The sequence below is a fragment of the Apiospora marii genome (genome assembly GCF_038362585.1).
Source record: "Apiospora marii strain CBS 49790 chromosome Unknown utg000012l_segment0_segment0, whole genome shotgun sequence".
In the NCBI taxonomy this organism is placed as follows: domain Eukaryota; kingdom Fungi; phylum Ascomycota; class Sordariomycetes; order Amphisphaeriales; family Apiosporaceae; genus Apiospora; species Apiospora marii.
In genome coordinates, this window is record NW_027117383.1 from 562,636 (window position 1) to 578,195 (window position 15,560).

The window sequence follows — 15,560 nt, forward strand, 5'->3', positions numbered from 1 at the left end:
CAATCAACCCCTACACCCCAATCAACAAGACGCTGCAAATGGCAAGTCTCACACGTATTCCCCCGATTCCAGTCTATTGATCCCCTGAAAAAAAGAAGAAACATCCCATGAAAATCTATCGTGAGATCTAATCTTGCGGGTCTTTTCTACTCACTGTATACCTCATCCGTAGAACGCCAAATGAGCAAGCAAACATCGCTGGTCCCCAATATCCATCCTCACCGGCCGTATCTGTTCCTCAGGGCGATCTCTCATCCATAGATCTCTCTAATATAATCTAGGTTCATCAACAAACCCACATGTAACCCCTGAATCATGATGCCCATAAACCCATCTAACAATCCGGCACGCTCACCGGAATATTCAACGGCACACTCGTCGCCAACCCACTCAAGCTCGTCTCCTTGAACTCATTCCGCATGCCCTGCGCCGTGAGCCGCATCGCCCGGATCGCGTCGTCCAGACTCACCTTCTGCTTCCCGGAGCTGCTCAGCGCCAGGTTGGCGCTCGAGATGGCCTTGATGGCCCCCAGCGCGTTGCGCTCGATGCAGGGCGCCTGCACCAGCCCCCCGATCGGGTCGCACGTCAGGCCCAGGTTGTGCTCGATGCCGATCTCGGCCGCCTGCTGGATCGTCTCGGGGCTCGCCCCCATGCACGCCGCGAACGCACCCGCCGCCATCGAGCACGCCACGCCCACCTCGGCCATGCACCCGCCCTCGGCCGCCGAGATGGTGGCGCCCCGCTTGTACAGCATGCCGATGGCCGACGCCGTCAGCAGGAACGTCATGATGTCGCGCTCCGGGTCGTCGCTGACAAACTCGACCGTATACTTGAGCACGGCGGGGATGATGCCCGCAGCGCCGTTGGTAGGGGCCGTGACGATGCGTCCGCCGGCAGCGTTGGTCTCGTTCACCGCTGTCGCGGAGTTAGTCAGTCATTTATAGAAACCGAAAAGGAGGCGTAACTTACCCATGGCATAGACCGACAAGTGGTCCATTGCGGGGAACGTGGTGCGGCGAAGAGGCGAAGGCATGACCGGATGGTAGAGAGAGCCGTGCACGCGCGGAGGAGTGGCTCGCTTAATCGCCGACTCGGAACGCGCCAAAGCTCTCGACGTCGAGGACGTGGAAGATTTGTCCTTGTCCCCCTTGGCGGATGATGACAGCTGTCCACTGACGGCCGACGTATGCGAAGGGTAGAGTCCCCGTGTCAGCCGGCTGTACAGTGCTGGTGCGCGCCGGTGCAACTTGAGGGATCCGGGCAAGACGGCGTCGGATGGCGCCTGCACGCCCTCGAGGATGCTGTGGTCCATGGTCTCCCAGATGCGGAACACCTTGTCGTGGATCTCGTCGTCGGTGTAGCCGTGGCTCTTCTCGTTCTCGTATACGAGTTGCGCAATCGTGAGGTTGTGCTTCTTGCACAGCGTCAGCATACTCTGGGCGTCCCGGAAGGCGTAGCGCGGCTGCTTGCTGTCGCCAGTCGCCTCGCTCCCGTCCGAGGTGGGAAGCGCAGACGGGCCCTTGGACCCGTCATGGGCGCCTGCCTGCACTATAGCCCCTGGCTCGCCGGAATCACCTCCCGAGCCGTCCAGAAGCTTGACCTCGGCACCCGTCTTTCGGTCCCCAGCCGCATCGCCTCGTCGGATCTCCTTGTAGAACATGTTCTCCGCCAGATCAGCCGGATGACCAGCCTCGTTAGTGCCCGTCAGCGACCCTTGGGACGCGCTGTTGTCGGAAGGGACGTTGTCGGGGTTGATGGACAAGGAACCGTTGACGACGAAGCCGCCGCCCACGCTAAACAGGTCGTTGGTCGCGATCATGTAGCCGTCCTTGTCGAAGACCCGGAACCGCATGCCGTTGCTGTGGAGCGGCAGCTTCTTGCCCCACTCCCAGGTGAAGTCGCGGTCGTAGTCGAAGGCGATCTCCTTGCCCTGGCCGTTGGGGAGGCCGTGGCCCAGGTGCAGCCGCTTCATCTCCTTGATCTCGGCGAAGCGCTCGGGGACGTGGGCCGTGTCGACCGACTCCACGTCGGCGCTCTCGAGGCCCAGGAGCAGCGCCGACGGCGTCATGTGGCCCTCGCCCGTCAGGGCCAGGCTGCCGTACAGCGAGATGCGGATGCGGTCGACCTGCTGCAGGAGGCCCGCCTCGATCAGGTCCGTGATGAAGATGTTGCCGGCGCGCATCGGCCCCACCGTGTGGGAGGACGAGGGCCCGATGCCGATGGAGAAGAGATCAAAGGTCGAAATGACGGCATGCTCGTGGTCGGCCTCGCTGTAGCTGCCCCCTTCGCCCTCCTCCTCGTCTGCGCGGGTGCTGTACGGACGGTCCTGCGTCACGTGCCGAGAGAGCGCGGGAGTAGCTGCTCGCAGCGATGCGCGACGTGGCGTATTCTTTGGGGTGATGAGAGACGAAGCAGCGACGTTATGCAGAGGCCGGACAGTCGTCCTTCCCAGCAACCCCAGCGGTCGGGTGACTGCGCGGCGCATCATGTTGGAGGAGCTGTACTGCAACAAGTGAAGAGGAACCAGGATGCAGCGATGTGAGATGACCAATTAAAAGGACCAATTCGAGTTACAAGGAGCCGAATTGGGACCCCGACCTCAACGCTTTACGACTCCCAAGTCGCAAGCTTGGCAGCAGACAACCTCTATGAAAGTGCCAATTGCTCTTTCCACGAAACTCGGATGGAGATAACGAACGAGATAAAAGGTGCTCAGTGAAAGATACCGTCGAAAAAGAAATATGCCCAGCAAAAATGAAGGACGGGAGAGTCTCACCGTCGCTTTGGAACCTGGCCAACTTCCAACGCAATGGACAAAGATCCAAGCTTATCCCGGTCCCTATCGATAATTCGGGCAATGGGCCAATCACAGCCACCGTATTAGACCGATCTTTGGTCAAGTGGATATCCATCGGTTGGCCTTATCAATAATTGGGTAATTGGCAGGACTATCTTGAATATAACCGGAAGGGATCTGGGAGAAGACTAGATGATTTCACCTCTATTACGTACGACCAGAGCTACACTGTTACACTATAGCTGTCATTCGTGTCAGTTGGTCCGATAATCGCCCAGGACTGACTGGCAGACTGTAGAATCAAATCCGGAAGAGAATCAATAGCCAGCGGTTTGTTCAGATTATCATCAATTCTTTGGCGGCATGTCATCATGCTAAAAGCCAATGCACTTGCACGCGGCCTACATATCCATGAGGCGAGCACGCAAGAAATCCACCCCTATGGTACAATACAAGAATTGCCACGCAATGCAATGTCATGAGCTGAGATGAGATGAAGCCGTCATCCCCATATTCGTGAATTCCTCCCTAGTATAGCACAAGAACAGCCTTGCCAGGTGAGACGTAAAGCCACTCGCGAATGCTGCCCCCTCCAGCCCCGTATTACATGACATGGCGTTTTCGGGGCTCCGAAGGGGGCAGGATTAGATTGGGTTGAAGGTCGTATAATAGTGTACAAGGTGATTGGTATCTCGGCAAGACACATCGCCTGGGGTTGAGGTACGGGTTGCGGTCGAAGTGCGACCACGACGGACAAGGTCATGGACCTTACAGGGCAGGCTTGACGTCGCGGCCGAGGGCGGCGCCGACCTGCTCGGCGGTCGCTGAGCCGCCCTGTCCGGGAGCTCCAGCAGTGAGCATCTGAAAGTAACCATTAGCAACCGCGACACAGATCTGGGAATCCGATTCAACTTACCTCACCACCCATCTCGCGCATCTTCATCTCCTTCTCCATCTCCATCACCTGCTGCTCCTCGGCCCACGCCAGGGCCCACGGGACACCCAGAACCAGCGCAGAGCTGGCCAGTACCCACATGGTCTTGCCGCTAAAGCTCAGCACCGACTTGACGGCATCGGTCGTCGCAGTCACGGTGTTGGATATCGAGGAGCGGGTGTGGGGAGGTACGATGTCGCGCAGGGCGTACAGGCGCTCGGCGAAGGACTCGTCAATTGGGTCGTAGTCGGACTCGTTGGAGATCTCGGAATCTACATTTGGGGGGAAGCTACGTCAGCAACCGGGCACAATGGCAGGCGCGCAAACCAACAGAGATAATCGCAATGCGACAATCTGAGCGGGGCAACGTGGTAGGCATACCAGTATCAGTGAAGTCGTCCTCCTCCTCATCAGGGCCAGGCTGGTTCTCCTGGAAGTGCTCGTCGACGACCTCGGTAAGTTGAACCATCTTGATGTCTGTTCCGGGGTTTGGTGGCTGGCCGGGGATTTGTTTGATGTAGGTGACGTAGGTGATGCAATCGGCCGGATCTAGTGGCTCGAGAGATTGGATCTCAGCTGTAGCGGCGGCAGAAGAGGAATTCGAGGTGAAGACCGGAGTATTTGGTGGTGGAACAATGCCGGAGAGGTAGGGGCCGTCGTGGGTGAAGATGAGTTCAAAATGGCTAACAGTGGCGGTTGAATCAGCGGCACGAGCAGCAGCTGGAGCTTCTTCAGAAATTTCGCTGGGAGCCATGACGCTAAGCGGGACGCTTGTCAACTTGCGCTGGGGGGTGGTGGATCTGTCGGTGCCGATGCTTTTCCGTTGCCGACTTTTTGGGTTGTGCAAGTGGGGTCGAGATATCATAGTTGGTGGTTGGTGCTGGCTCTGCTAGGCCCAGCAGCTTTTAGGCCTCTGCAAGGAACTATTGGCCTCGTAGGTAACCTAGATGCAGACAACATGAAGTATCTCAATAATGCCATGTATCTAACTCTATACCCGCCAGTTCAATAAGAGTCTTATGCCTGGCGCTTCATACAGACTGCCAAACCTGCGGTCCCGAATCGCATTGACCTCTTAGGTCATATCAGAATGCAGGGAACCACTAATACTGAGCTTACAGCACTTAACCACAAGCACAAGCATCGACCACTCCTTACTTATCCGCCTCCCTACAGGAGCTTTGGATCATACTCCCGACCATGTATCTCAGCAATCTAGTATTGACTTAGTCGGGACACTGGCCTTGCTTCACAGCATAAAACTGATGCGAGGCTTTCACAAACGCCATAAAGTGAACAGTGAGGCCAATCGCCATCCCCACGTGGAAGATCTGGTGCGAATGGCCCCAAATGTCGAAAGCGCCAGGTTTCCAAGCTTCAGTCAGTCGCACCTGTTTGATTTCCCGAGACCTGTCGTTAGCAAAATGCCTCGTGGACGGATAGGGAGAAGAGCACCTACCGCATAGATCGTCACGGAGCATAGGTAGATGAGAATAGTCCAGGCATAGAGCGAGGCCCCGTACTCCTCGTTAGCGCGCGACCAGCCGACCTGGGAGATCTTGATGATGATGGGGTAGAAGGCCGACGACGCCATGACGGAGAAGACGAATCCGCGAACGTGCCGCATGTTGGAGGCCTGGAACGATTTAGAAAAGAGAGCCAGCATGGCAGCCATGAGCTGGGCACCGAGATCGACCTAGACCCGTTTATCGGTTAGTACGCCATTTTGATGTTTCATGTTGGCGATGAAGCCTGGAGTGAGGAAAGAGCACCCACCACGATCCAGTTCAACTTCGATTGGCGAGAAGCGCACGGGAACGTGTACCAAAGGCCCGGCGGAAAGCACCCGGCCGTCACGACGAGAATGCCCAGGAAGTCCAGCTTGAGGCAGAAGACGTGCGTTGCATGCGAATGGCTGGACAGCACATGGTAGATCGTCGAGAGGAGGAAGCAGACGGTCCCCCCTAGGAGGAACAGAAAGAAGATGAGACCGTCGTCGAACCCCGTCGCTGGGTACCGCTCCTGCGCATGCATGGCCCACCACGCTCCCAGCACGACCATCCATATCGCAGCGAAGAGGTGGGAGTAGATGTTGACGGATTCGTTGTGGACGTATCCCATGCTCTTGATGCACTCCCAGTACGAGTTCGTCTCGGGCCGCCAGCCGGACAGAATGAAGTCGTTCCCCTTGGCCCATACCGGCAGCTCGTCGAACAGAAGAAGGGCCCGCGTCTTCGCTTTCTTCAGCAGCAAGGTGGCATTCTCGGGAGAGGCAAGGCTGGGCAGCTCGGCGCCGTCAGGCTGGGCAGCAGGCGCTCTTTTTCTGATTTGGGGACTCATGGTAGCCAGAAAGAAAGCTGGTAGTTAGAGCGACTTCAGCAGCTCGCACGATGACTGACAAACAGGGGAACTCCAAGTGCCAGCTTGGGAATGGCAAGAAAGTGGAGGGGACTTAGGTAGGTGCAAGAAGCGCTCCCAGCTTGTTTCATTGCTTTTCCTTAGCAGCAAACTTCGAGGTCCAAGTCGCAACGGTGTCAAAAGAGTGGAGTGCGGCGGAGGATGCCCCCCACCGGAACTGGACAGTTTACTACATTGTGGTAATACTCTACCTGAGGATTGCGGTGTTGTAATCGAGAGCGCCCATTCAGAAGTAGTAAGTGTGCTAAGATGCAGGTCTCTGTTAGCCTGTTTACCTGGTGTTGGAGGCGTCGAGGTGAGTACCAACCAGCAAAATGGGAATGCCAGAATTGACGAGAACCAACATCCAAGTGGGCCGTGACATTTATCGAATTCCTGACCACATGCATGCACACCATGGTTCCAGGATGATGATGAGTCTGCAGGACCATGTAGCTCATTTCTTCGGCAATCATTGTGGCTGCCAGAAGTACTCCGTAAAGCCTGCGGAGGTATAAGTGCCAGCCCTAGACAGCCGGGTTCTCATCCCAGAGACGTGCCGATCGGAAGGGTCCGCCGTGCCCGTCAGAGTCGGCAGATTGGCCGAAGGCAATTCCGGGATCATCTGGCGCTGTTCTCAATGACGATTCCGAGTCCACAGCACTCATACATTCCGAATGAGCTGTCCACCATTCCGGCAATCCTGTAGGTCTCCGATGGTTAAGTAAGCACCGTCTTCTTGAGTAGTTTAGCATTGCCACAAATGGTCAACCATAATTATGCAACCGAATAAACATTGCGGGCTATCGTAAACCACGGCGTAATCTAGTGTAGGTGATGCATCATCGTTTCTTTTATGCGTCCAATCATACGCATTCGGCGCTGTAGCCGTCGCCGCGTAATCACAGGTCCAGGTGCGATGGTTTCGGGACTCGTCCAAGTTAGCACGGAGAGCCGACGGCGGATAGCATTCTCGAGAATGGGCCTGTGGGCAAATGGGGAGCGCTTGTAGTACGAATAAGCTTTCTGACGTTGAAAATGTGCTCTCGAAAAGGAATCAGTAACCAATATCCGATGTGTTCTGGAGATGGTGACGCAGAGCATCTTCGGGAATCAGACGCGCAGAGCTTCGACGTTGAAAACCTCAGTCATTGTCCTAGTAGAAAACAAGACAAAACGACGACCAGCAGTATCTTCCCCAAGCGCGATAACCGGGGTAAAAGCGACCAAAGTGTCGACCCAGCCTGTCGGTAATCGCCTGATCATGGGACCCAGCGTGCACACCCTCCCCATGATTGGTCCAGGGGCCGATCCCCTCCCCCAAGTCCATTGCCTCATTCGGCGCTTTAAGGGGCCCCCAAGGATACATCAGCAACGTTTCCTGAAACGATCTGAGAACGCCCAGATACTACTCGAAAGAACGAGCATAACATCCGCGTATGTTCCGTAGGGTCTCCAAATAGAAGCCGAGATCCGGCAGAGGCTGGATCGGCACAAGTCCTCCCATGCATTCGGAAGCCTCTCGTCGCACACTTGCATATAGAACCAGAAAGAGGCCAGAACGGCATGTTTCAGCCGCAAACGATAAGCCTCGTTTCAAAATTTCGACAGTTGGTAATTACGATAGGATGGGTGTAGATCTTTACTTGACCGTTTCGAGAGCCGACAGTAAATAATGACCAAGGAGGCCGGCCGCTATATAAAGCCCAGATGTCAACCATGCCTCTGTTCCCGTCTGGATTCTCAAACTATCGAGCACAAACCTTGCCTCTCTTTTGCCCAAGTACGATCTCTTCAATCATCAGCGCCGGTCGCAGTGTACACTATCACTTATATAATTCGTGTCATACATTCCACATCTATACCCCACCGAAAACCATTCGCTCACACCCTCTCCGTCAAAATGCGCGTCGTAGCCGTCATCGTCGCCTTTGCCGCCGCCATGGCCGCCGCATCTCCCGCCATGAGCGTCAACAACCTCAACGGTCGAGCCGACTGCGTAAGTCCGTCCCTTTGCTAGAATCTCCTCTTCTTCAGCATTCACTCCAGTGCTAACCCCTTCCCAGTTCTGCGACGAAAGCAGCTGCCAGGGACCGGCCTGCTGCGCCAACGGTACCTGCCCCTAGGAACCCCGGCCATCTCTTGGAATTATATATCAAAGCATGACAAGGAAGTGTTAGTAGTAGGGGTAGCAATTTTGGCGAATTCGAGAGACTGGGTGAGAGGGGCCGCCAATGACGGGTCTGCTTATATCGTCGAAGATACACCTGATTGATCAAAGTTCTCCGTCTCAGAGCATGCAACTGGGTTTGTCGCTTATTGCCTGATATACCGAGAAATCCCGACCTATCTTCAATTCACTGGATGTGACATTATGACAGCCGTAGCCGTGCCCAGTGGTGGCAACCCACGTGCGGCAAACGCCATAGCCGCGCAGCCGTTGACAGTATGAAACCATTCTAGAGGGCTCCAAGGCCAGAGGCCAAAGTGGTCTTCTCGTCACTCGCTACAGTCCCATGTATGCCTGGCGAATTCAAATAAGACGGACGGTTCATATGGTAAGTCACTGGCACTAGTCGAGGTAAAGTTGGGCGACATTCAACCCCACCAACACCACCCACCACCCCTATTTCCTGACAGCTTTAGCGGGGTAATTCAAGTCTACAGTGCCGCAGCTAGCCCTCCCCTAGATCTAGACCAACAAATTCAGGAAGTCATCAGCAAGATTGTTTAGTAGGAAATTAGTATTAACCGACATTTATATATATATATGTACCATTTCGTCCGACGGCCAATTGCGAAACGCAAGAGACAATAATCCCCATCGAACCCAATGACCGAGCCAGTCTTTCGTTACACGCGCGCACGCTATGCTTTCTACATTAAAACATGAATGACAATGAGAGCAGCAATGCCCCCCCCCCCCCCGTTCCTTCGTTTCGTGAGCTGGGCATGTATGCGTATGTGCAGGTATCCGTATGTGCTTCATGATCATATGTCATACCCGAACCCTCAGTAACCATAGTCCACAAGAAGAGCCACACATCAACGGAGCCCCTATTGCCGCGGTGACGGTTCCGCGAACCGGATTCCCCGCCGCGCCGGGGGCACTCGAGGGGTATCATCATCATCGCTGTCGCTGTCCTCCGCAGGGGCCTCGCCCAGGCCCAAAGCCGCCTCGCGCCGCCTCCGCTCCGCCGGCGTCTCCTTCTCGACCACATCGTCGTCGTCCTGGATCGTCGACAGAGCCGCCATGCGCCGGCGATGCTCTGCAGCCGTCTCGGGCTGGTCGCTAGTGGCTTCTCCAGCACCGGCGCCATCCGAGCCCGTACCGGACGCAACCTGCGACTTGCCCTGGCCGGTTCGGCCACGGCTGACGGGGGCTTCTTCTTGGGCCTTGGCGGGCGCCTTGCTCTGTTGTCGACCGCTGTCGCTTTCTCCCCGCTTGACTGTAGGCCTCGAGATTCCGGCGGCTGCCGGATTGGCGCCAGATTGGGCTTGTTCCTTAGCCAAAGCCTTCATAGCTGGCGAAGCGTCGGATTGCTGGATGACCTCGCGCCTTTGTTTGACATCGAGCTTCTGCACTTCCCTTAGGAAATCGTCCTTGGTCATTCGCCGACCCTCACCGCCAATCGTAAATCGGATCTTGCGATCGTCCTCCTCCGCAGCCTCGGGAACCGCGCCAGCGTTCTTCTTGCCCTCGCCGCCTGCCTTTTGACCGAAGCCAGCCCACTCGGCGAAGCTGGGCTTAGCATTGCTGGGCTTGGCTGCGGGTCGGGAAGGTCCTGCCTCGCTTGCTCCTTTTCCAGACGCCTCTCCGCCCTCCTGGGCTTCCTTGAGAGCCTTCTCCGCCTTCTTGCCTAGGCCCATACCCATATATTTGAGAGTCGAAGAAGCCTTTTCGCTGGGCTCTGGGTTTTGGGCCTTGCTGGACGGCAGCTCGTATTTCTTGACGACTTCACCATCTTCGTCCTCAACGATGATCTATTTCAAGTCAGCACAGCGCCTACAGGATTGGGATATTACCAATGTAATATAAACTTACAGTGTTGCCGAATTGATAGGCACGAGCAGGTTCATGCCGTCTCTGAGAACTGGTCTTGCCCTTTCGCTTCTGGGCCTCTTCGTTCCGCCATTCCCCGACGCGCTTCTTCAACGAATCGTAGCTCCAGTTGCCCTTTTGAGTCTCCTGCTGGGCGATGTCTTTCAGGCCCTCCAAGTTAGAGGTGGCCGGATGGTGTTCCCCGTGAGTCTCTTCCACAGCCAGCACTTGGCCCTCTTCGTCCTCGATGACAATGTGGTGCCCTTCGTGGTAGACGCCGATTTCGGGCTGACTACGGTTTCGCTGGTCTGTCCCATCGGCTTCGCGCGCCGCACGGGTTGCGTTTTTCTTTTCTGCCTTCTCCGCCTCCTTTTCGGAGGTCTCGGAGCCCTTCTCTCGCAGGTCGCCAGAAGACTCGTCGCCTGCCAGTGTACCAGAGGGGTCCTTGTCGTCGAATTGGTTGTCTTGTGTAGAGTCGGCACCCGGAGACATGGGTTCGAAATTGCTGTTGGAACGTCGCTGGGGGAAAATGGCCGATTCGGTGACGGGGCCTCCAGGTCCGATTCCATCATCCCACACCTTTCTCTTTCTGCGACCGTGGGAAGAGGCTCGGCTGTGCGACCTGCCGTTCTCTTCATCCTTTCGGCGTCGGAGGAACTGGCCAGGAAATCCAGTCGGTGGCAGTGTGCCTGGAGGAAACTGTGGCATCTTCTCATCGTCGCCTTCGGTGTCAGACATGGTGCGTGCCTGTGATCGCGACTGGGACGAGATTCGGGGCAATCTGTTCATCCAGGAAGGACCATCCTCGGGTGCGGCGGTGTAGGACATGGTGAGCGACAAGGTGTTGATGCGCTTGCCAAGTGTGAAAACGGCAATCGAGGATCCGTGGACGATAATGGAGGAAACGACAATGAACGTCACGATAGGCCAGACGAGAGTGATCAGAGCATGGTGTGGTGTTCCTTCCGGGGGCAGCTCTGCAAGCGGGATCGTGTGCTCCGTCTCGAGTTCGGCGCGAGCCAGGATGGCGATGAAGATGGCGCCCACACCTATAGGTCCGAAATGTCCTGCAAACAGCGCCTCTCGCCAGGTTTTGACGTCTGGTATGAACGGTTTCAGTGCCAACATGACCGGGATGCGTCGGAAGAAGATGACGAGAACGGAGATAGCGACAAGCTTGCCAGCGGACAGACCCATCTCGACGTTGTTGAACTGTTCCCAGGGGATAATGGTGCCGAAGTAGACAAAGTACGTCAAATTGAGGAGCAGATCAATGACGTTGGAGACGTGAGACTCCTCTGTCTTGGATGAGAACCATCCGTCGTTTGAGAAACCGACACCTGCCGCGAAACCCACCAGCAGATCGTCCACCCCCAGAATACTTCCAGATCCGGCGCAAAACAAGGCGAGGACAAAGTAGAACACGAGGAAACTCTCTCGGTCGATGAGATCGCGCTTCTCGGCGAACTTGATACCGTGGCGGGCAATGTATCCGACCAAGAAGCCGTAGATGGCGCCAAACACGCACTCGTAAAGAATAGTGTAGACGATCCAGTGGTACGTCGTCTCCCTGGCATCCAGATGATCCTGGATAAGGTACAGAGCCAGGTAGATAAAGGGGAAAGCCATGCCATCGTTGCACCCGGACTCGGCGGAGAGCAAGTCTCGCAAATGCTTGGGGACACGCTTGGCGAACTTGCCCTTACCAACAACGGACGAGGCCAGGACAGGATCGGTGGCCGTGACACAGGCCGCCACACACAAGCTCTCCAGCCAGTTCAGCGGCGGGATCAACCACCAGATGAAGAGACTGGTGATGAGCCAGCCAAAGGTCATGACGGGCAGCAGCAGGAGGACGACGGACCGCCAGTGCTTTTCCATATAAAATTTGGGCAACTCGACACCGACGGCGAAACATTGCACAACGAGGACGATTCTAGAGAACTCGAGTGTAACTTCGTCCGTGTTACCCCATGTTTCTGGATTGATAAGATTAGCTGCATGCGGCCCAAAAATGAGACCGCAAAGCGTAGCTACGGTAGCTTCACCAATGTACATGCGCTCCTTAATAATAGTAGAGCAGAGCATGAAAAGTGATGTGAAACCACCCAGGATGATGTACACCAAGTGTGACTTGGTCACAGACAGATGATCCCACGTCATGGCTGGTGATTATCCGGGGTATTCACCCTCGGAAGAACCTTTGGTTCGTATTGGTTTATTGAAAAAGGGGAAACCCCAGCTTCGGATGAGGTGTTCAATTCGGCCGCTGGTCGGAAACGGGTGCAAAGACGGTTTTACCCCGGGCGTGAGGGATTGGTCGCGGAGCTGTGTTCGAGACCGATGCCACCCCAATAAAAACAAACCCGCTATTCACAAACCGACCTCGAGGCATTCAGATCACTCTCTCGTGTCGATATCCTAGTCGAGCACGGTTGCAGCGGGCAATTGGGCGCCACGGTGACAATAGCTAGAGGGCTTCGGCGCTGGGAATGATCGGGATCGCTGCGAAGGAGCGCAATTCGTGCAAGTCGTGTGGTGGTCGAGCGAGCGTAGCGAGCTCAAAGCTTCTCACAAGCTTGTTGTTGTTGTTGTGGGCGGGACAAGCAACTTCCTCTCAGCAGGCGCACAGCTAAGGCGACTGCAGTGATTAGGCCTGGGGGAGGTAGGAGAACCAAAAGCCGCGATCTAATTTTTCTTCCGAGGGAATTTGGTGTTCGGAAGAGAAAAATAGAAGAAATACCTCTCTGCAGGATCGAGGGTCAACAACAGGTTAAAGGGAAGGGGAAGGAGAGAGAAAAAATAAGAGCGCCGACGTGCGCCAAGGCAATGGGAATCTTCTGTCATTTTAAAGTTCCGCAGCGCTTTGGGAACTTCTGACGATGAGGATTTTGGGGCCGCTGGGAGCTGGGTCCGATGTAAGGATCCAAACACGCTAAGCAAATCGTACAAGGCCGAGGCGGGGACAGTCTAGGCCTGCACGTCCACTAAAGTCCAGGGGTCCCTTGGTTCTTGGGTGCTGGCGGGCGATGGCTGAGCAACATCGCTCGCCAATCGCCACAAAAAAACCAATACCGTACAACATGGGCGCATTCTCGAGTGGGCGTAGTGTGTTGTGCTATGTCATGTAGTGCAAAAGTACCTCCAAGGTTCCGACGACGCCGCGGGTGGTGGTGGTGGTTGCTGATCGGCTAGATAACCTCCCTGTTCGCCTACCGACGAGCAGATAGATGCATATGATAGCAAATCTATAACGTTGACCCCTCCCAGTGACCCCTCGCGCTCCTCTGCTATGCACCTCACATATTCGTTCTTGAGCTGTCACGTATGATTGTAAGCACGGAAATGTCGTAACGTGACGGAACCTTCTCGAGTTGCGAGCAACTATTGATGATTTTCAAAGAGTAGCGGTATGCGTGTGCCTATGATATTTCTGGAGGAGCACAAAACTCATAAAGCTTCCCGAAGCGCCTGGTTCAGTTGATCTCTGGTTGGCGTCCAGGCTTTTTGACGGAACATGAAGCTTCAACCTCCTTTGATGCAATGCAGACCTTGAATTGCGGGGTGCTTGATCATTACCCTTTGCATTCCCCGATCTGGGTGCGATTTATCCGAAGGTTGAATGACACGAGGAGAGGGCTCAGATGACCGACGGGCAATATAACTGAGGTGCAAACTGCAGCATACTTTGATTACTCCAGGATCTGACTGATTGCGGGAAGGCGCTCGCCAGGGAGACGGTCGTCCCGACGGCATGCTTGCAGGGCAGCTTTGGCACTGACTAGCTGGGCCTGATAGTGACACAAGCTAGCGACGATTTTTAAGCTTGTTCGCGCCTGCTGTAAGACTGGACTTTGCGCTGCGTGCATTGGACACAGCATCGCCGAAGACACCACTCTGCCTATCGGCTTTCATTGTACAGCACGCACCCGCAAACCTTGGCATGTAACTTGCCAGACTCTCAGACTCTTGATTTTTAATGAAACACTTTTCCAAATACTCGATAATAAAGACATGCATAGGGAGAATCAATCGGTCAAATTGCTTCGAGAATATTATTGCAGTAGTAACCGTTTATTCCTGCAGCCGTTTGGCTAATCGTGGGAGGATCGGCAAACATGTGAGCAAAATCCATGTCGGTTGCATCTTTCCACGCAGCCGGATGGATGTCCATCAGATTCGTTGGCCAAACTGGCTCCTGGCAATACATGGCCGCTACATGGAAGATACCATGAGATGTTCGTCCGCTCAATCATGGGCATCTAAAACCCGTTAAACCTCTCGAATCACGCTCCATGTCTTATGCCTTATCTCTGGCCCAGTTCCCGTCGATTGGAAGGTTCGGCTGCATGCAGATTGATTGACTTTTCTTTTCCTAGCGTTTTTGGCTCGCTATTGGGCCTTGCATTAGTGAGCCTCAATTGTCTCCTAACGCGCAGTTTCTTTTTTCTGCTTCTTCAATTTCTTATCTGTCGCCCTTTCCCATGGCGACGACACCGTGGTTTTCGCATTGGGCACGCATTTCCCATGTGCCCAAGGAGACAGCGGCACGATGCCAACCAGCAAGCACCGGGGTTGTACGTCTGCTCGGCGGAATTGGGCCAAGCTGAGTAAACAAAGCAAAGCAACACGCTCAGCTGCAGCTGTTGTGCCGAAGTTCCGTGGATACTGCCGTGGAGTGGTTTCCCGCAGCATTTTAGGTTAGCTTCTTGGCGGCTCATCCCCAGAGGGACGGGACCCATAGGATTACGTCGCTTGCGACTGGGGCCCGGGCGCTTTTCTCCCTCGCTTTCTCTGTACTTGTATCCGACCGACCGGCTGTCTCTTAGGTATCGCGCAATTTTGAATAGTCTCTGGCAGGCTCCGGAGCGCACCGCGACGTCACACGCGTCGTCTGCCTACCAGCATCAAACATGGGGCGGGGAGGAGGCAATTTTTCCGTGCATTTCTTCCAGGCATAAGTCGGCAGGCCGGCCGGCTTGCAATTGTAAGATTTGGCCCAGTTTGCGCGATGGGCGCTGGCCCAGCTTGCCAGCCAAGCAATGCTGGGCATGAAGAAAATTCCAAAATTTCATCAGCCAAGCGGCCCCAAGACCGCCCGCCAGGCTGGGCATGCTCGGCATTGTGGACTGGCGGTCACCCAACCACGAATTACATCGTCATGGACGCAAACAAGCAAGCGAGCGAAGCTTTGCCAACGAGGAAAAAAAGCTCATTCCCAAGAGATTCGCCGTTCCCCCAAGCAAGGCTTGTCCAAATCTTGTTCAATTGCTTGATTTGCGCCTGGGCATGAACTTGCAGAAGGGCCAAGCTCCAACGATGCAACGTGCACTGATGGGCCTAACGGAGGGCCGTAGCGTGGGGGAGGGCGTTTGCGGTCCAACCGTCCC

General features: G+C 55.3%; 4 protein-coding genes across 4 annotated transcripts; all 4 read right to left on the reverse strand.

Moving 5' to 3' along the window:
* Positions 1 to 334: 334 nt before the first annotated feature.
* PG985_014972 (uncharacterized protein) lies at positions 335 to 2,488 on the reverse strand (the record flags this gene model as incomplete). The annotated part of the gene is made up of 2 exons (XM_066834738.1): positions 335 to 915; positions 970 to 2,488. 2 exons carry the CDS (start codon positions 2,486 to 2,488, stop codon positions 335 to 337), a joined length of 2,100 nt encoding a protein of 699 aa, XP_066677348.1.
* A 1,077-nt stretch (positions 2,489 to 3,565) lies between these two features.
* Positions 3,566 to 4,485, reverse strand: PG985_014973 (uncharacterized protein; the record flags this gene model as incomplete). Its single annotated transcript, XM_066834739.1, has 3 exons — positions 3,566 to 3,658; positions 3,714 to 4,003; positions 4,113 to 4,485. The coding sequence occupies 3 exons, from the start codon at positions 4,483 to 4,485 to the stop codon at positions 3,566 to 3,568; spliced, it is 756 nt and encodes a 251-aa protein (XP_066677349.1).
* A 472-nt stretch (positions 4,486 to 4,957) lies between these two features.
* Positions 4,958 to 6,071, reverse strand: PG985_014974 (HlyIII-domain-containing protein; the record flags this gene model as incomplete). The annotated part of the gene is made up of 3 exons (XM_066834740.1): positions 4,958 to 5,122; positions 5,191 to 5,427; positions 5,508 to 6,071. The coding sequence occupies 3 exons, from the start codon at positions 6,069 to 6,071 to the stop codon at positions 4,958 to 4,960; spliced, it is 966 nt and encodes a 321-aa protein (XP_066677350.1).
* Positions 6,072 to 9,185: 3,114 nt separating this feature from the next.
* PG985_014975 (sodium/hydrogen antiporter nha1) lies at positions 9,186 to 12,333 on the reverse strand (the record flags this gene model as incomplete). The annotated part of the gene is made up of 2 exons (XM_066834741.1): positions 9,186 to 10,112; positions 10,174 to 12,333. The coding sequence occupies 2 exons, from the start codon at positions 12,331 to 12,333 to the stop codon at positions 9,186 to 9,188; spliced, it is 3,087 nt and encodes a 1,028-aa protein (XP_066677351.1).
* Between the last annotated feature and the right edge of the window lie 3,227 nt (positions 12,334 to 15,560).